Source organism: Protopterus annectens, chromosome 13.part0, assembly GCF_019279795.1.
Source record: "Protopterus annectens isolate FY-2018-M chromosome 13.part0, PAN1.0, whole genome shotgun sequence".
NCBI classification, from domain to species: domain Eukaryota; kingdom Metazoa; phylum Chordata; order Ceratodontiformes; family Protopteridae; genus Protopterus; species Protopterus annectens.
Window position 1 is genome coordinate 201,623,831 of NC_056747.1, and position 20,748 is coordinate 201,644,578.

The 20,748-nt window shown below is 41.4% G+C and overlaps 1 protein-coding gene across 3 annotated transcripts in view; it reads right to left on the reverse strand.

Annotated features, from left to right (window-relative positions):
• Window positions 1-534: 534 nt before the first annotated feature.
• The window catches only part of JSRP1 (junctional sarcoplasmic reticulum protein 1), a 602,745-nt gene continuing 582,531 nt past the window's right edge, over window positions 535-20,748 (reverse strand). For all 3 annotated transcript variants that reach the window (XM_044090772.1, XM_044090773.1, XM_044090774.1), the window contains 2 exons: window positions 17,113-17,204; window positions 535-2,790 (listed from right to left, as the gene is read on the reverse strand). In XM_044090772.1, the coding sequence (XP_043946707.1) occupies window positions 1,900-2,790; window positions 17,113-17,204 (983 nt within the window). In that variant the 3' untranslated portion in view covers window positions 535-1,899. The remainder of the gene's footprint in view (window positions 2,791-17,112; window positions 17,205-20,748) is intronic.

Here is a 20,748-nt window from a genome sequence, read left to right on the forward strand (position 1 = left end):
ATTTGAATTTTGCCAATTATACGACATTTCGCAAAGGTCAGGAGGACCGTATAGTTGCAGACTGCACTCAAATTCAGGTTCACATGTAGAACATCATGTGAAATTAATTATATAAATACAGTCAGCACAGACTTTTATATTTTGCATTTCTATTTCTACATGCCCTTTTGCTGAATCCCATCTCAAACACGTGCATGCAAGAATGAGTCTGACAGTTTTCACTCTTAGAAAAAAAACAGTTAATAGTACAATGAAGGGCACTAATCCAACTGGTTACATGCTACATCTGAAAAAAAAAATAAAGCCATAAAAACATTTTCTCTATGCACATTACTAGGACTCAGTGTAAACAGGAACTAAATTAAGTTTCCCCACAACAAACATTTATTTTTTGAAAACTATTAACCTTTAAAGAAATGGGCACTGGTAAAATCAATGGCATTTATTTCATTTTGCCAACTGTACTGTTTACTAACACACACACACACACACACACACATACATATATATATATATATATATATTGAAAGAGAGGTAAGCGAGACAGAGAGAGATGCACACACACACCAGGTTGTACTGAAGTCAGCAATGCTGATGTGTAAGAAAGAAAAGAGTATGGCAAATAGTTAATTTTAGTGAATTTATATTTTTAGTTTACAACTGTGGTTAGGTAGCTTGTTTAGAAGTTGCTCACAGTATGATTTATAAAACAAAACAAAACATTTGATGGATCATAAAAAATTCAAAGCTGACAATACTCCTAAAAAGTACGTGTTTGCCAATAACGCATTTTAAACACAAAACTCTTCCTGAACACACACACGCAAATGAATTTATACTATTTGCCTTATTAAAAGCTACTTCACATCCTGTGCCAAAAGCAAAATTAAGTCAGTCATTCAGAAGCAATGCAAGATGATAATTATATTCACATTTATGACAGTAAGGAAGATGCTTTTTTACAGATTAGCAAATATTAATACATTAGAGGCAGTGACTCCTGCTTTACTGTGTCACTAACCTCAGATGAAATGTAGCAGGGACATTTTCTGGCCTTCATGTATATATATTTGTGGGTATAGATAAATTTTATCTTCCCTGACAGACTTTGTGTGCAGAAATCAGCATAATTTTTCCATCTTTCTAGCTTTGGTTAGAACACATGTTGACACAAAAAAGCAGTCCCACCCTTGGCTGGACACATGTGCCAGTGGAAAGAAAACAAGTACATAAACCAGCAGTGCCCCCTAATGGTATCAGAACTAAACAGCCCAAAACACTGATGTACAGTTTGCCATGGCAGTTCGGCTGTCAGGTCAACCTCTCCTTGCTGCATCTTTTGATACTTTTAGTGAAAAAAAATACAAATGAGCATTCTTTTGTATTAAAGATACAGGATTTAACATACTTTTAAATAAATATTATTTGATGATGATTACTTCATTTTACAGAAAATATTGCTTATGACAGCAGTAATACAACAGGGCTGCTAGCCCCTCTGAATACTTTGAAAACAAAATGTCTCTTAGAAACAACAAAACCGTCAGATACACAATTCAGTTCTAAGTGGAAAAAAGTGAACTTATTCAGTAAGTTTGTTTCAGCAGAAACCGAGTGGCTAATTCTAACCTGTACCTTTCATGCACATACATACTGGAAGTACTTGTCTTAGAGGTTCTTATGTGTTGCACTGGACATCTCAGAAAGTAAAAAGTAGTCATATGAGTCTTGAAGAACACTCCCTGCCTACTCCTAAATGACCTCAGTCCAGGGTCTTCTCTTTCTAAAACCTATGAATCTTGAAGAACACTCCCTGCCTACTCCTAAATGATAGCCTAGGTCCAGTGTCTTCCCTTTCCAAATCCTTTTTAACTGATATTAAAATCAATTTAGCTCATTCTAGTCATGCCTTTTAACATCTCTATAGTCATACTTTACAAAGAACTTCTCCTTCTCCCCTTTCTTGATGGTGAATTTTTCCCCCTTTTTGAAATGCCCACCTCTGAGATCCCTCTCTTGGTACTGCCTTGAGTCTTTATGCTTTTTGCTGTCATGACTATTGTCGCCCTCTTGCTTAAAATACTTGTGAAAATGTTTGTGCTCCTCACCCTGGTATCGGCCCTGTTTTCCATGGTATGGTCCATCAGTGGAATGTTTGTTATGCTGCTCTGCATCTCTTTGGTGCTTGTGTTTTCCTGAGCCAACATAATGATCATACTGAGCTGTATCACTTTGTTTCTTTCTGTCACCGCGGTGGCTGTGTTTGCCTGTCTCACTGTCTTTGTCATATTTTCCTGCGTCACTGGGATATTTATGTTTTCTAACTTCATCATGCTGTTTCTTATCTCTGTAGTGGCCATACTTTCCCACGTCCTGGTGGTGATCATGCTTAGCCTGTTTTGTAAGTTGCTCCTCTTTGGGTTTACTGTCATGCTTGCCATGGTGATATCCTAAATCTTTAGCCTCTTTTTGGACTTTTTTATTAAACTTTTCATGCTTTTCTTCAAACCTTTCCTTGTGAGGCTTTTTCTCACTTACGGTCCTGGTTGCAGAGGTCTTCTGTTTCAAGGAAGAGCTTTGATTTAGTACCTCCTTCATCTTGATTGACTTAGTCTTAGTGACTTTAATGTCCTTATGTTTCTCATCTATTTGCTTTCTCTTTAAACCTTTGTTTTCCAACTCTTTCTTGAGGCTTTCATGAATTTGTGCTGTCAGTATTGGTCCTATTTCATCATCAGACAGTTCTGGTTCTGAAAACCCAAACCAGCTTTCAAAAAATGATGGCTCTTTCTGAAAGCATAAAGAAATCATGCATTAGACCATTTTATTTTTTGTTAAAAATTTTCAGACTAATAATTTGCAATGATAGCTCCATATCTGGTTCTTTGTTAACAGATAAGCATCATCAAGATGTAACTCACTATTTATGCAAATTATTTCTGAATTAGATACACATTACATTCCTTACAATAATAAAGGAATTGATATATATATATATATATATATATGGTTATATTAATGTTTATTTAGAATACTGTTAAATATTTATTCTCAAAAAAAGGTTTAACTTGCACAATGAACATATGTAGAAGTAATTTAAATGAATTACAAAACAGGCATGAATTTGTTAGCAGTTTTTATGCATTTATTCTTCTTGGCTATCCTGACAAGTTGTGGTGCTTCACCCCAGGCCACATTAGGGAAAAAGAAGTTATGTACTCACCATAATGTTCCATGGGTGTTGCCCATCTTCGCCTTCATTCTTACCAGGATGGTTTCGAATCCAATCCTCAGATCCGACTTGGCCTTATATACAAGCTCGAGGTCTTCCACTAGCTCATGGCTAAACTCATATCTCAGCATGCACTAGGAAAGCTTCCCAGATCTTGTTTGCAGTTATAATAAGAGAATACAAAATAAAAGCAGTTTAATACCTTAGAGAGCAATAAAGAAGGTCAGAGAACAATGATATCCAATTGCACCAACTCAGTCTTCCAGGAGTAAAAGGGCTGGGGGGAAGGAGGTTGGGATGTAAGAATGAAGGCGAAGATGGACAACACACATGGAACCTTATGGTGAGTACATAACTTCTTTATGTGTTGTTACCCTATCTCGCCTTCTTCTTACCAGGATGGGACAGCGTCCCTACCTCCATCTTTCTTGGGTGGCTTAAGGGAAAATATTCTTCAGAATCATGGAACCAAAAGAGGCCCTGTTCCTGGAGGCCAAATCAACTTTTTTATGAGTGATAAAGGTATGTGGTCTTGCCCACATTGCCACAGCACAAATGGTATCAATTGGTAATCTAGCTAGAAAGGCAGAGGGGGTTGCAATAGCTCTTGTAGAGTGGGCTTTAACTCTATGGGGGAAGATCTTTGTTTTGACATTTATAAACGAAAGTTATACAATCTGAAAGCCATTTTGAAAGTGTCACTTTAGAGACTGGAGCACCTTTTTTTAAATCTGAACAAGATATAAATAGTTGGTCAGATTTTCTGAAGTCCTTAGTCCTGTGTAAGTAAAAAGGTAATTGTCTATGCACATCCATTTGGTGCAACATGTATTCTGCCTTATTCTCGTAATTTGTATAAAAGACTGCAGCTCTATGGATTGGTTCAAATTTGATTCTGAACATACTTTGGGTAAAAAGGAAGGGTTTTTTCATAAGGAGACTGTCTCTATGGAATGGCAAGTAGGGGGGCTTTATTGACAAGGCTTACAACTCTGACACTCTTCTAGCAGAAGTAATTGGTACCAAGAGAATAGTTTTTCATGTAAAAAATTTGAATTCGCAAGATGATACTGGCTTGAACGGAGGAAAAATTACGAGATAAAACAAAATTCAAGTCCCATGGTGCTGGAGGGTCTTTGATAGGTGGTCTTAATAATAAGGTACCTTTAAGAAAGGTTTTGCATAGTCTGTGAGACACAGTATTGAGGCCTGATTTATCTAAATGGAAATTGGATATCGCTGCTGGCTGAACTCTAATGGTATCTGCGGCTGTGGCTGCGCCTTCACTGAAAAAATTTGCCAAGAATTCTAGAATGGAATTTACTGGGGTAAAAAAAACGGGTCAATATGATTATGAGAAGCCCATAATGAGAATATTTTCCATTTGCTTCTATTCATCTTTTATCTGAAGCCTGTAGTTCCTGTGTTGTCCATTACCTTACTTGGATAGAAGGAAGTTTCTTTGCTCACCAGTGGGAGTGGGGAGCCTTGAGCAGCCTACCTGTCCTTGGGGGAAGTGATCTCAGCACAAGAAGCTGTAGTAATTGGTTGTTTGGGACCACTCCTAGCTCTTTTGTAGTTCACTGTTTAAAATCCGCGTTTGCACAGCTTTCTTGTGATGCGCATAGCGCGGTTAAACAAGGTTAAACTTTTTCTGGCTCTGCCAAGTCTGCTCTTCAAATTTTCCCTTAAGGAAGCTCTACTCTTAGTATAACCAGACTACTCACTGTCTTATAAGCCTAGCACTTGTTCTCAATACTTCTCTACTAAGTAAGCACTCTCGTACTAAGTAAAGCACTACATCTACTTACCACCCCTGTGAATACTCACTTCCCTTAAAGGTATACTACTCCCGTATACTGTTCCAGCATGTCGAGTGGTAGATTACTGGCGTCGTCTCCAGTTCAGCTGGTCAGTCTGGGCATCTTGAGACAATGCTACAATTGTCTCATGTACACAGACAACCCTCTCCTCCTCCCAACAAACACAAATACATGTGAGAGATGCAACTATATAGCCAAACTGGAGGCTGAACTCTCTCAACCCAGGGCTGGCATGACCAGACAGGAGGAGATGGCAACCACACACACAACAATCCCAGTGCCACATAGACCTACCACAACTGCAAACCAAACACATAAAAACACAAAGACATACTCGGAGGCTCTAATAAAAAACTTACCAAAACAACAGAGGCTCCCAAAGCAGACATCCAAAAATCCACCACCTCAAAACAAAACACATGCAACACATACTTCAATAAATCAGTGTGTCGACCAATCACAGCCCTTAAGGCCAAACACCTTGCCTGATACACTAGTAATAGGTGACTCCATAGTCAGACACACTGATGTCCCACTGACCAGGCTGAACAAGGAGAAGGTGACTGTGAGCTGTCTATCCGGGGCTGGGATCCGCCACATAACACACGCACTCAGGTCACTCCAAAGCAAGTACAAATATGACTCCGTCATTGTCCATGCTGGTGTGAATGACCTGAGATGTACCTCCCTGAACTACATGAAAAGAGACATAGAGGAGCTCTCTGATTATGTAGCCCAGGCTGGTATGACCCTGACCCTGAGCAGCATCTTGCCCTCACCAAGAATGATACCACAATACAAAGACAAGATGATCAGCTTTAACAATTGGCTCGAGTACTGGTGTCATTCTAAGGGGATCCAATGTCTGTCTGCCTGGGATGATATGTTGGACAAGCCACGCTGCTTCGCAAGGGATGGCTTACACCTGTCACCACTGGGCTTCCGGATATTGGCAAAGGCTCTTGCCACCCCCATAGTGCCTTTTTTTAGGCAAGGCTCAAAAGACAAACCCACCTCCTTAGAAAACAAAAATGGAAAAAAACTAAGGGTAATGCTGCTCAACGCCAGAAGTCTAAATCTCAAAATGCAGGCACTTAATGCACTCCTCAGCATGGAGAACATCGACATCTGTGCAGTAACTGAAACCTGGTTCAAGGCTCCTGAGAGCACCCCAGCACTACCAGGCTATACCTCATATCATGCTTTTCGGCCCCAAAACCTGGGCCGAACCACAAAGGGAGGGGGAGTGTCCATATTCATAAAGGACACCCACACCTCCAGGTTAGTAGCAACACATGAAGCAACAGAGACCATACAGGTGCAACTAACCATAGGCAAAACTGCTATACAACTGGTAGCATGTTACAGACCACCCTCCCAACCTCAATAACCCCACTCAGCCTTCCTGAAGACATTGGAGGATATGAATGTATCACAAAATACCATCATACTAGGAGACTTCAACTACCCAAACATAGATTGGGTACATTATTCTAGCCCTAAAACCCTAGCCCAAAGGTTCCTGGAATTCATAAATTCAAATGCACTGGAACAACTAGTCACCTCTCCCACTAGGGGAGATAATATACTAGACCTGATCATCACAAACATGGGGACAAAATGCTCCACACCGGAAGTATACCCCTCACTAGTGAGATCTGACCACAAACTAATCACCCTGAATATACATATCCCACCTCCACCCCCAGCACAAAAGACCCCAGTGAAAAACTTCTCAAAAGCAGACTTCACTCTTCTTAAGAAGGAGATGGTATCCTTTAAGCCCACTGTGCCAGTGGATACCACATCGGGCAATGCTGAATCCTTCACAAATGCTTTCTATGGACATATCCAAGAATGCATGGATCATGCAATCCCAAACAAATCCAAGTCCCTCTCCACCAAATGTAAGCATCCTGTCTGGTGGACCTCAGCCATAAACAAATTGTATAACAAAAGAAGGAAGCTACTGCATGTCAGAGCGAAATCCCATGAAGGGAAGACGTCTCTGATCAACATTAGCAGAAAACTACGTTCTCTCATAAAAACATCCAAGGCAAACTTTGAGAGAAAAATCGCTAAGGACACTAAAGATAACCACAAAGCCTTCTTCAGCTATGTTAGAAACCTGGGCAGAAACCCTCAGATATGCTCAGAGCTGGTTCACTACAACAAAAAATACACTGAACCCACAGATATTGCTAACATTCTGGCTGACAGGTTCAGTGCAAATTTCTCGCCTCCTTCACCCCCAAAAGAAGAAATACTTATCCCAGCTGAATGTAATCTCCCTGTCATCTCAGATGTCCAAGTGAGAACCGCCCTAAACAAAGCAATAAAGACAGCATCAATGGGACCTGGCGGTATCCCGGGTGCGTGTTACGTGAACTCAAGAGGAGCTAAACCCACACATAAAAATGCTATTTAACCTTAGCCTTACTTCGGGATATGTACCTGTACACTGGCGTACAGCAACAGTGGTCCCACTCCACAAGGGGGGTGCCTCTACAGACCCTGGAAACTACTGCCCCATAAGCTTAACTAGCCTGGTCTGCAAAGCCATGGAAAGAATCATTATGGAACTCATAAACAGAGACATAGGGGACCTACAGACACTTGACCCCACCCAGTTCGGCTTTGTGAAGGGCAGATCCTGCCTTTTAAATCTGGTTGACTTTTTCGAAACAGTCACTACAGCCATTGATGAGGGCAAAGCAGTCCATACAGCATACCTGGACTTGGCTAAAGCCTTCGACACAATACCCCACTCAGGCATCATAGATAAGCTAAACAGCTTAAAAGTAAACCCCTATGTTGCTAGATGGGTTGCAAACTGGCTAAAGGACAGAACCGATAAAGTTAAAATCACTGGAGCAATGTCAGACTCAAAGCCGGTCACAAGTGGTGTCCCACAGGGATCTGTCCTGGGACCCCTCTTGTTTGGCATTTATTTCTCAGATGTTAAAGCAAACATAGGAGGGCTGTGGCTGACAAAGTTCGCAGATGACTGTAAACTAGGAGCCATAGTCGATACACCAGCAGACACACACATCCTACAAAAAGGCCTCACTGAAACGGACAACTGGTGCCGTAGTCACGGCCTTAAACTAAATGCCAAAAAATGTATAGTCATCCCTTTTGGAAAAAACAAAGTACCCACAAATTATCACATAGACAGCAACCCACTGAGTACGGAAAAAGTAATCAGAGACCTGGGGACCCAAGTAGACGGCGACCTCTCATTTGACACCCACGTTGCCTAAGTGGTTAGAAAAACATTCTACCTTGCACACCTCATCATGAAGGGATTCAAATCCAGATCCAAGGATGTCATTGTACCCCTATATTCCTCCCTCATCAGACCCATGACTGAGTACAATGCCCCATTTGGTATGTACCTCACCCGGCACTTGCAACAGCTGGAGAGACCACAGAAGTACCTCACCAAAAGGATCAAGGGTCTCCAACATATGTCGTATTCAGCCAGGCTAAAGAAACTTCAGCTCTATTCAGTGGCATACCGCCTGCTCAGGGGTGATCTCTGCCTGACGTACAAGGCCATGTCCAATCAGGATTTGATGGACATGCTCCACCTCAAAAAATCCAAATCCATCAGGACCACGAGAGCTAAAGACTTAAACCTCGGCACAAGTATGAATAGGACATGCTGGAGGGATAGATTCATAACCCAGAGGCTTCCCATGCTCTGGAACAGGATCCCAGTTCGTATTAGGCAGAGCCCCTCACTGACTCTTTTCAAGAGAAATCTTGATGAGTGGATGGGAGATCGAAAGTTTACCCCAGGGGTCACATCTGTGTCACTGCTAGACAGGGGCACAGTAAACTAATTCTATTATATAAGGGGACCTTCATTGTGTCACTACTAGACAGAGGCACAGTATTCTAGATTTATTCTGTACATTTTTGTACCATTTCATGGGGTGGCAAAAGCCACATCACTATGGCTAGGCTTACAAATGCCCCAGGGCAGATAGCCTAGTATTATACTATGAACTATGAAACTATACTATGAAACTATAAAGATATAAATGTGTTTAACTGATGAAGGCAGGTTAGGAAACCTGGCTATCGTTGGAATTGGAGCAGCCAAGCTGTCAATTTGAGAGTTTAAAGGGAAGGATGGAGTGTTCCTGATGCATGAGTCAGAAGGTCTGGAACTGGGTCCAGAATCCAAGGCTCCTCCCGAAGATAAGGCCACAGGAAGGTGAACCAGATATGACGAGGCCACTATGGGACAATGAGTATCAAGTCCCTTCCCAAGTAACTGGCTTTCTGAAGAACTTTGGGTATTAATGGAAAGGGAGGAAAAGCATAGAGGAGACCTGAGGGCCAATCGTGTACAAGTGCATCCCTTGGTGTCTCCCCCAGATGGGGGATAAGGGCAAAGTAGCTGCTGCATTTGGCATTAATGGATGTCACAAAAACATCACAGCAAGGCTGGCTCCATTTGCGGAAAATCTTTTATGCTACTTCCTGTTTTAGGACCAATCGTGAGGCATCAGAATCGCTCTGCTGAGTCTGTCTGCTATCACATTGGATTTCCCTGGGATGTGCATTGCTATTAGAAAGTGTTGGGAGGATGTCGCCCACTACCATACTCTCAGGGCCTCTCAACAAAGGGGGTAAGATCTGGTTCCTTCTTGTTTGTTTATGTACCATACAACTGACATGTTGTCTGTCTGTATTCAGAAGAGGGTCCTGGAATGCTTGCAATGCCAGTAGCACTGCTCTCATCTCTAGGACATTGATGTGCAAATGGGCCTCGTGATCCTGCCAAGTGCCTTGGACTGTCTTTCCCAGATAATGCCCCCCCCCCCCCATCTGAGAGGCGTCCGTGGTCACTGTGGCTAATGGTTGGGAAGTACAAATGGTCAGCCTAGTGTCACATGAGTGGAGTAAAGAGTAAAGCCACCAACAAAGGTCTTTTTTGCAAGATTCCATTATTAATATTTTGTGGGACACAGGCAGCTCCTGCATCGATCACTAAGCGGACAGTAGCCACTGGAAAATTCTCATGTGCACACATGCTAATGGGATCAAGGTTATTGCTGCTGCCATGGTCCCCATGACTTTTAGGACTGTCCTTGCTTGTGCTTTTTTCTTTGTAAGGAGATTTAAAACCTGACGTTGTAGAACTATGGAGGAAGCTTGGCCATCATCCTTGTTGTATTCACTTCTGCTCCTATAAAAACGACACTCTGAGAAGGCAGTAAGGCAGATTTCTCATAGTTTATTGTGATTCCTAGGTGAGAGCAGAGCTGCAAGGTGGTGTTTCTCGCTTTTATTAGTAGATGCTCAGTGGTGGTGGTTAGGAGCCAGTCGTCTAAATATTGAAACACCTGGAATCCTAGGTGCCTCAAGTGAGCTGCGACTACTGCCATACATTTGGTGAACACTCTGGGGGCTGTTGTGAGGCCAAAGGGTAGAGCTTGAAACTGGTAGTGACTGGCTCCTGAAAGCGCAGGTGTCTCCTGGAAAAGGGAGTATTGACTGCAGTTTTATCATCCGGAACTTGGACTTATCTTACAGATATGTTTAGGTTGCTGAGATACAGAATTGGTCTTCAGTCCCCTGTTTTCTTTGGAACTAAAAAGAATCTTGAGTAAGTTCCGGATCATGTTTGGTCTGCGGGGACTGTATGGATGACTGTTTTGTCTAGCAACTTTTGAATTTCTAATGTTGCCAGTTCCCTTTGACTGGGTGGAACGTCTGGGATGGGGAAGGAAAAGGGTATGGAGTAACCTCTGGATATGATGCTTTATACCCACTTGTCTTTTGTTATTCGTAGCCAGGCTTCTAGGTACAAAGATAAGCGGCCCCTGACTGCCTCCAGAGATGGACAGGGGGGCCTCCCTTCAGGAGCGCTGAAAGGGCTTACCATAGAAAGATTCTCTGTCACCCTGATTCTGTGGACCCCCTCTGCCGTGTGGTTGGCATCTTCCATTACTACTTTCCCCATTGCCCCTGGGGGAAGATTCACCATGTGTGTCCTGGAAGGCTTTCTGGGATTTTCGAAACCATATTTTTCCACTTCCTTTTAGACCTTTGGGATATGGTCTAGTAGCTAGGGAAAAATGGACTCCTATGGCAGACAGAGTCTTTCCTTCTTGTTCACAACTGGTTAGTATGCCCTTGACTTTGGGCCTGAACAGAGATGAGCCATTGAACGGGGCATTCACAAAGGAAGATTTAAAAGGTTTCACGAAGTCACACAAGCACATCCAAGAATGTCTCCTTAGGGAAATTCCTGAACCCGCTGCTCTACTTGCTCCATCTGCTGTATAAGAAATCAGTCTCATGGAAGAGTTGACCACTGAATTTAAGGTAGCGAGCTGAGAGGAAACTTTCTCTGACATCCCTTCAGCTACTGAACCTTGGAGAGTATCTTCTAACTCTTTCAGGAGTTCCCTCTGTAATCTAGTAAAGTGGGTCAGGTAATTCAGTGATCTAAGAGCAAAAGTCGATGAAGAAAAAATGTGCTTTCCATATCTGTCCATCGTGCGAGACTCCTTGTTCGGTGGATGAACAGAAGATGTCTCTGACAGCTCCTTCTTGGTGGCTGCCACCACCACCATAGCATCTACTGGGACTCCCTTAGTTAAAAAGTTTTTGTCTGAGGGGGAGGTGACAAACTTATCTGGCCTCCGAGGAACAGGTACCACTGAATCTGGAGACTCCCACGCCTTTCGGGAAACTAAATCCAGACGTTCGTCAAAATGTGGAGACACCCAAGTATAGGAAGAGTGAGATCCAAAGGTCTTCAGGCACACAAACTCCTCTGCTGAAGGGTTGGTGGACTTCCAGCTGCCTCTCTGTTTAAGTATTTCTAAGATGTCTCCAAATGAGACATCATCAGGAGGTGACCTGGGGACCCTTCAGCTTCATTGAGGTCTGTATCCGAAGTGACGGACACCTCTGGGGAGTCTAAATGCTTCTTCTTACATAACTTCTTCCAAGGGACCTCTTCAGAGGGGTACTCTGGAGAGGTTCAAAAGAGTGGTGGGCACCCTGGTGGGCGTACTGAGGCCTAGGATCTCTGCTTCCCCGTGGGTGCAAGGGTATAGAGGCAGGCATCGGTACCTTTGGGGGAAGAACGTCCAGAGATGACAGTGGAGCTGCCTGTAGAGACAACACTTTCATCACCTCAAAAGCCCACCACCCCTGACCCGAAGAAATCCCTGGATCCAAAGAACCTGAGGGAATCCCTGGAATCAAAGAGGATGGCTCCGAGGCTGAGGTAGGAGTGGAGCTCACCCATGCCGATGCCTCGAAATGCAAGTTCGGATCCGCCAACTGTCCAATCCGACTCGCCTCCCAAGACCCGACTGGAGATTGTCAGCTCCTAGACTCCTCAAGCTGCAATGGAGCCAAGGACATGGGAGCAATGATAGGATCCGAAGATCCCATAATAGGTCTCTGTTCAGACGGTTCCATCAATATCAGCTCTGGACATTCCGGCTCCAAGGTCGAAGGAGGAACTGAAGCAGAAGGGGAGGATGTGGTCAGATCTGAAACCCTTGGTGTTGGATCTGATAACAGCTTGGCCAATGTCGGTGTCCTTAATAGCCTCTATACCACTCGATCTACGTCATCATCGGACAGGCTCCTGGAAGACTTAGTGGAGGGGCTGGAGACTTGGAAGTCTGGAGCAAAGGTGATCTAAGAGTAGGGGAGAATGGTTCCAAGACATGGGACTGGCTCCGCAACTCGAACTCCACTGGCAGCAAGACTGATGGTGCCAGAGCAGTATATCTCTCGGATCCGACAGCCTTAGGATCTGGTGTGGAAATGTTTGTAATCTTTTTGGAAGGCTCCGATGGAGGACTGGAAGAGAAAGATCTCTTCTCAGACTTGTTCGATCTTAACAAGGGAGACTGGTCAGACCTCCGGACCTTCTTGTATTGCTTCTGAGAAGAGTTTTTTTAAGAGACCTCTTAGTATTAATTTGTTTTTCCTCTCCAGAAGAGCCCTGTGATTGAAGGAATGACAAACTGAACAAGACTCCCGGAGGTGGACAGCTCCTAGGCAATATACACAAATAGTGTGCCTATCAGTTAGGGACATTTTCTGTCCACATTTCTCACATTTTTTGAAACCAGAGGGTTTTGAGTCTTTAGAGGACATTGTAAACAAGGGATAGTAACATGAAAAAAAGGCTAGAACAGTGTTTTTTTTAACAACTACAACAACAGCAAAACAGCAACCACAAAAGTAGTTAAACAATCCACTATAACTGTAAAAGAGAGAAATGTGGGGATGGCACAGTCCTCTAACTTAAACGGGCTATGCCTGGAAGAGTGAAAGAAGGGAAAGTCCTACAACTTAAACTGGCTAAGGGTAAAGCAGTTCTCAAACTTAAATGAACTGACTTCAAATAATTTTAGAGAAAACCAAAGGTAAGAAGAGCCCTCTAACTAAAACGGGCTATTAAAAGTGGAGGCCAGGATAGGGAAAAAGGCCTAGCAGAAGACGATGGTCAGCAGCAGAAAAAATCGGCAGAACAAAGCAGAAATAACAAAAACTAACACCAAACTAGTTATCTAGAGTAAGAATAATTAAGAATAAACAATTTCCAACAATACCGGTAATAATCAATAGTATACTTAGCCAGAGCCAGTAGAATGAACACCCAATCTTGTTTAGCAACAAATGAGATCTAGGGAGCTTTCCTAGTGCATGCTGGGATAGGGTTTAGCCATGAGCTAGTGGAAGACCTCAAGCTTGTATATAAGGCTGAGTCGGATCCGAGGATCAGATCCGAACCCATCCTGGTAAGAATGAAGGCGAGATAGGATAACAACACATTTGTGTTTTTTAAAGACCTACTATAATTAGAAGCTTATTTTCATTAATTTATCCTGATGTTACTGTGTAATACTAATGTTTCTGCAACATTACAAAAATATTTATTGTTAACACTTAATTTGTTTCACCCTAAAATGAAAGAGATTTGAATCACCAGAGACTTTCAAAGGTTTATGAACCCAGTGGGAGGGGAAAATATGATCTTTTTCCTGAGTCAAAAAACATAAAATATGACGGAAAAGGCTGTAACAACAACGGAGACAAATTCCTAAAGTATGGACCACTGGTCCAATCAGACAAATTTACTGTGGTGTGCATTGAGGAAGGTAAAAAATTCCTTCTAAATCATTTTTTATTTATATTCAGCAGTGCGCAGATAATTCTGTAGGCAGGAAAATATACTTTGGAATAAGAAAACAGTGTGGTTATTGTGTGGTTATCTTTTCAGGCACACTTACAATCAAAGTCTTGATTCATGTAGGATTAACTGGATGGCAACATGGGACAGAATATATTAAAAAAATAAAACCCTTCAAGCTGAAATTGCTTCTTACTATGTCATGCCAACAAAGGCTTAGATACACCCAAGAAAGTCATCTTCTAAAAAAAGTAGTTTTTAATGCAGCCTTGAACCACATACACCACTCCTGGCTAAAACTGTGAACTACATAATGACAACCTCCATGCAGCAATTATTCTTTACTGCTTTCATGGGACTGTAATCGCCCAAGAATGTTATACTCCAAACTAAAGCTGTTTCTAAATGCTTCTTGGCAAACTGGGACCAGATGCACCAAACTACATCATACTCCAAGATTAAAAGTTATTTCCTAATTTTTCATGCAGCATAGGATCAGATATACTCAAGAACACTACTCTGGAAGATAAGGTTGTTGCTTAATGTCTCACCTCTCCCTCTAGGATGCTGTCTAGCAAAGATACTATGTGGTTTCAGACTATAATGATGCATCAGTGTCCTCCCCCTTATAATTAAATAACCACATATGATAGCATCTGCTGTGGTTACCAATCCTGTGCTTAGGTAGAGGTTTCACATCCTTTTCCTATACAAGTCCTGTAACTGCAACAGTAATCAAGCTGCTGGAGATGGCAAAGTGTGTGAGGAAGGGGCTGCAAATCTCTCATCTCTTCACATTAATTAACATCTACAATTACCAGGTGAATTTAATGTATTAAGGCCAAGGAAAAAAAGTCATTAATGCTAATGGTGTTAGACTGAGAACATACAAATCCTCAACTTAAAGATAAACACTGTATGCAACATTTTCTCTAAGTACTTCAGTAGTATTAGTGCAGGGAGGCCCCTGACCTTCTTATCTTCAGTAAGGACTAGTGGGATTCTGACATGCAGTTGTACAGGCATAATGCACTAGAGCTGCAACACCCTCAACTATAATTAGTCACTAACTGCAACATGATCTGCAATTATTAATGGAAGAGTTACTGGAGCAAGGACTGTGACCTTACCACCTCAAGACCACCGTTCACTAGAACATGATGATGACGATGAAGTAGTGCAATGGGGTCTCTGAATTCCTTTGTCTTCAATTAGGTGTTGACTGAGGTTACCCAAGTATTGTCAGCAGAATTGGTTTGCCAAGCCCCCCCCCCCCTCCCAACTGACTGCAATATTATGAGAGCTCTAACCATGCAGTGGCACTAGTATTTTCCCTGCCTACAGTTAGTCAGTGCTGTAAAGTTCCAAGTAACAGTTCCTACACTGCTAGTATATTAGTGTATATAAGTCACTGTCATCCAGTTACCTACAGTGTGTAACCAACAACAAATGTTAACACAGGGGAATCACCTATAGACCTCCAATGGATGTAGCATTCTCAAATGTATGTTAGTGGTACGGTAGGTATCAAATCTCAGCTGTGGGTAGCCAATGATTCATCTCTGCACACAGTTACTCAGGTGGCCCACACCTTACAGGGCTGTACCTGCCTGCAGTATATGTCTTGTGGTGAGTCAGGTGGTATTAGCCCTGTAAAGGTAAGGCCATATTTATTTTAGAAAGATGTGAGATCTTTGAAACAGACAGAACTTTCACCTGAAACAAGTAGTCAAATGTCTTCTAGTAGATTTAAAAAATACTGCTTGTCCAAAATACATCAAAGACATGCTTCCCCAACACCCCCTCTAGACACCTAAATAAGAATCTCTGCATGGACAAGAAAACTTCTCTGCTCCCCACTTGAGGGGGAAAACACCTCATACCTCCAAGCTTACATATACTAATTATGCACTTGTATAATGGGAAAAAGGGAAACTTCCCCAAGAGGCATACAATGAACTTGAAGAATCAAAGATCCCTCATAATGCAGGAAACAGTGATCTTGTACAAGATAAGGATTTACACTTTGATCTCAACAACTGTGTTCTAGCAGTTGCAATCAGACTAATCAGACAATGATTTCCTGTAGGGAAACCAGTCAAAAGTCTGCATCAGCAAAACAAACAATTTTCTACCCTACAGTCAGGGGCTGTGCTCCCTGCACCCTACTAATAATATAACCAACTCTGTTATTGCTTTATGGAAGGGAAAGGGCAAATACCTCATTACTGTAACCTCTTCTCAACATATACTTTAACAAAGTGGTTGTAGATCTGGTTTGAATACTTAAATTACAATAAAATGAACATCTCCTTTGGACAGTAAATCTCACATATGGAGGTAGCTACTGTTTGTAGTTTTGCCCATGGTCAACTACATTCTGTCAACATAATGTGGCACTCCACAATTTTCCACCTGAAGTTAGTCACTGCTGACAACCTTACATGTTGTCACCTTAAGTATACTGTAGTAGTAATATTCAGCCTTCTGTCACTGTCAGATCATTACCATCTATAATCCACTAGATGCATCCTTTACCAACTCAACAATTTCTCCAAGCTAGGACCATAAACTGGAAATGCAATCATAATGCTGATCACTGCCAATATGGTAACATGCAAAATCTTTGTTTACATTTCTACATTGTATTTTGCTCTGTATATACAAGTCAGTAGCTTTACTAGTAGTATAACTACCACCTTGGTTCTCCCCGGAAAAGAGGTTAAATAGGATAAATAAATAAATATGATTAGCTGTTCAGAATTACTCTGCAGTATTCTAGAACTGAATGCAGTTAATGGAGACTACAACACATTAAAATGATTTGCTTTAAGGCTGAGGTTTTATTTTCAGTCATTTGTGTCAGGCCTTACCATTTCTGCAGCAGCTTCTTCAATGCTGTTTTCAGGTAATGCCCAGGAACTAGAATCTTCTTCAGCTGAGTCATCCTCGATGTCACCAACATCTGCAGGATAAGGAAGGACTATGATTGAACATCAAGTAAAATCTGCACTATTATTCAGCTTCAAACCATTTGCAGTAGTCCAGCTGTGCCATCATCAAGGTTTACATTCTCATCTTTTACCCTTTGTCTCTTAAACCTCAGCTCCAGCACTTAACCTTCTACATTCATAACTGAGAAGAGAAGGGATGAAATTGAAATGGGTTGGGCATCACTCATGGCCCATTTCAATGGAGGGGATTTTATTACTTCTGTCTAGCTGACATCAGATGAAAGTGTGGTTTGCCGTGTGATCATGAGATACATTGTGAGTGCAATACTAACACCTGCCAGTATCATCAGCATAGGTGATAAGTGCTGTTGCAAACATTGCCTCCATTCCACTAATAGAAGACAGAACGTCAGAAGTTGTAACCCACACCCTCAAAAAATATGAGGGAGAAGATCCTCAGAAGCTCTGTCCCACAAGCCATACTAAAATGGGAGAGCAGACACATTTCTACCTAAACCCACCCTTCCATAGTTGGATCCTAGTCCATTCAAGATACCTGTCAAACCTATGTCATTGAAAAATGCAGTCAAAAGTAAAGGCTCTATGCCAGTATGTTAATCTTATGTTATGCTGCATTATTCCACATAGACATGAAATGACAGATTTTCCAGCATTCCTATCTAACAGCATAGCTACATTTGGTTATGCTGGCACTTGATTTATGTGTGCATGTCAAAGATCAGTCATCCTCACAATTCATGGTGATGGCCTAGTGTCAGTGGCAAAAGCTGTCTAAGCAAAGGAAAGGTGCCTGCCTTTAGTCAGACACTGTTTTCTTTTCAAGTTTTCTGGCAATGGATGTGCAAGCAGCATGCAGCTGTATAGTCCACTACCATCCACTACCACCACCATAATGGAAAAGAACACTTTGGTGCTGTGACAATCATGAAATGTATGCAGCTTCATATGAAATAATGGAGCCGGCATATGTTTATTTTTTAATTTGGCAACCAGATGGTCCAACTACAATATAGCTAAAGAAAAATTATTGATCATATAACTGTGATAGCAGCACTTATGAGAATATATTAGAATTTAAGATAAAGGAGTACCTGAAATACAGAACTGTTTTCCTTCAGCATACAAACTACAAATTAAAGAGACAACAGCCATTACATTCTAGTCAGTCATGAGTCATCAGCTGCACAACAACCAAAACAAAATTAGTGAAGGGTGATAAAACTTACTCTTCATATGTGCCCACGGCATGTGCACAGATGTCTAAGTGGTAAGATCTCTACATCAGGGGTGGGTAGGGGTTGCAATCCTGACTTCTGTTCACTCTCTCTATGAAGTCAGCACATTTCCTATGTCTCTGTGGGTTTTTTCTTAGTTATTCTGTCTCCATTCTCTTCCAAATAGGCTGCCTGATTAGCTACATCCAGCTGCATATATCAATCTCATGTATAAACACACACACACACACACACACACACACACACACACACACACACACACACACACACACACACACAGATGTACTGTTTCCTGGTTAAATAATGAAATGCTTACTACTCTACCCTGTCAGTGAAATATCTGATATCTTAAAACAATACAATCCTTCTATAGTACCCACAGGAAAGGGTTGTATGTACATGTACGTACCATCTCCTTTAATATTAAAATCCTGTATAATCCTTGTAATTGTGCAGTTCTAGACTTCTTTACTAACTTTATTTTGGTCATCTGCAGGATATTATATCAACATAAGTCTCATATAATATTGACTACGTATTTATTACATGTCTGTGCACTAGGAGGGTTGGGTATTGTGCTAACTCTAACACCACTGGGTGACAGACATTAAGGTAACTTCTGGTGTTGAATGTTGGCTGCACTGGTTAAGCAATGTATTATATCAACCATTAACTGCACTGTCTCTCACAAAAATTCACATTACTCCTCTTAGATATCACTGTGCTTTTAATGATTTGCTTTAAAATGTATCCCTCAACCATCTCTGAAGTAATCCATTATCACTAACTAACTAATGTCTTTCAGCTTTTCCCAGTTAGGGGTCGCCACAGAGGAACTCCAGTTTGCTAATGATTGGTAGTGGATTTTTACTGTGCCGCGGTTCCAGCCCGACACCCAACCTTCAAAGAAGGCACACCGATTCACGCACGCACCTACCTGCATGTCTTTAAACATCACTCGACCGTGCTGAGGACATGCAGACTCTACACAGAAGGTACTCCAGCCGAGAACTGAACTGGAGAACTCTTGCTGTGAGGCAACAGCGCTAACCGCTGCACCACCGTGGCCTGATATATTACCAGTATGTAGACATTTTATACGTTGATGTATTTCTGTCTCAGTTTTATGTAGCTGACACAATAATAAACTATTCTGTATGCCCAGATCAGATCTAAAAAAGGTCCAAAAGGGTTGGGTCCACTTTTGATCGTCCCACCCATCCATTTAACAAATATCAATAAATAAATTGGTCAAGTTGTCACAACAAAGATTTTCAAGTATATTAATCAAACTTAGAAATTCAGCTTAAATTCAATTTAATATACGTTTAAGAGCACGTCTAAGGAAAATGGCAAAGCACCAGTTGTACAAATAAAGACTGTTGGGCTGCTTTTAAAGTATAACATAAAATGACATGGTACAAGAACAAAGCAAATTCTGTACTTAAGTATTGTATATACAAAACCAGTCTTGTGTTCACTACAGAGGATTGTAGTCAGTGCCATAATGCCAGACAATGTTGCATAAGATAAGCAAATATACTTTTTAGTGGGTGATTCAGTTGGTTAACATTGGGGGTTCTAAGAAATAAATAGATAGACTGTTCCAGAAACAGAGGGAATAGGGCAGATAATGCTCTATCAATCTGATTGCCTTTTAACGGGGATAGAAAGGAATAATAGTGAGTGTAGATCAATATGTATGTACACCTTTAACAAGCTTTCTGGGCTTGCATAAGTGTATAAATACTGAGCATGTACCAGCCTGACTGCCATTTTGTAGTAAGCTGTTGAGATTAAGCATGTATCTGTGTAGTTTGTTAGTTAATCAGTTTGTTTGTATTTTGTACTGCTGCTATCCATCCTGATGTGTTTCTTTGTAATAAAGCATATAAACGAGCTACCCTGCCTATCCGTCTTCAATGGTAAAACAAGACGAGTGACGTGGTGTCAGAAATGGGATCCAGAAATCTGGATTCCGGACCGAGAAGGCACTCAGTTAAAGATGGAGGAATATAGAGGAGTGGATCATCCCAAATTCATGTTTAATTCACAAAAAAAAACAGGTCAGAAACAAATCTCAGGTATCAAAGCTTACTTAAATTATTTCTTATTCGGAAAATATAAAACAAAGCATACAGAATGCTCTAAACAAATTTCAAAGTAAAGAAAATGTCAGAAACTGCGACATATTGAAAACAATATTTGAATAACTACGGAAAATGATTGAAATAAAAGTCTGAATCACATAAAATGAATAAAATAAGGGAAACAAACTAATTTTTTTTCGAAGTAGCTT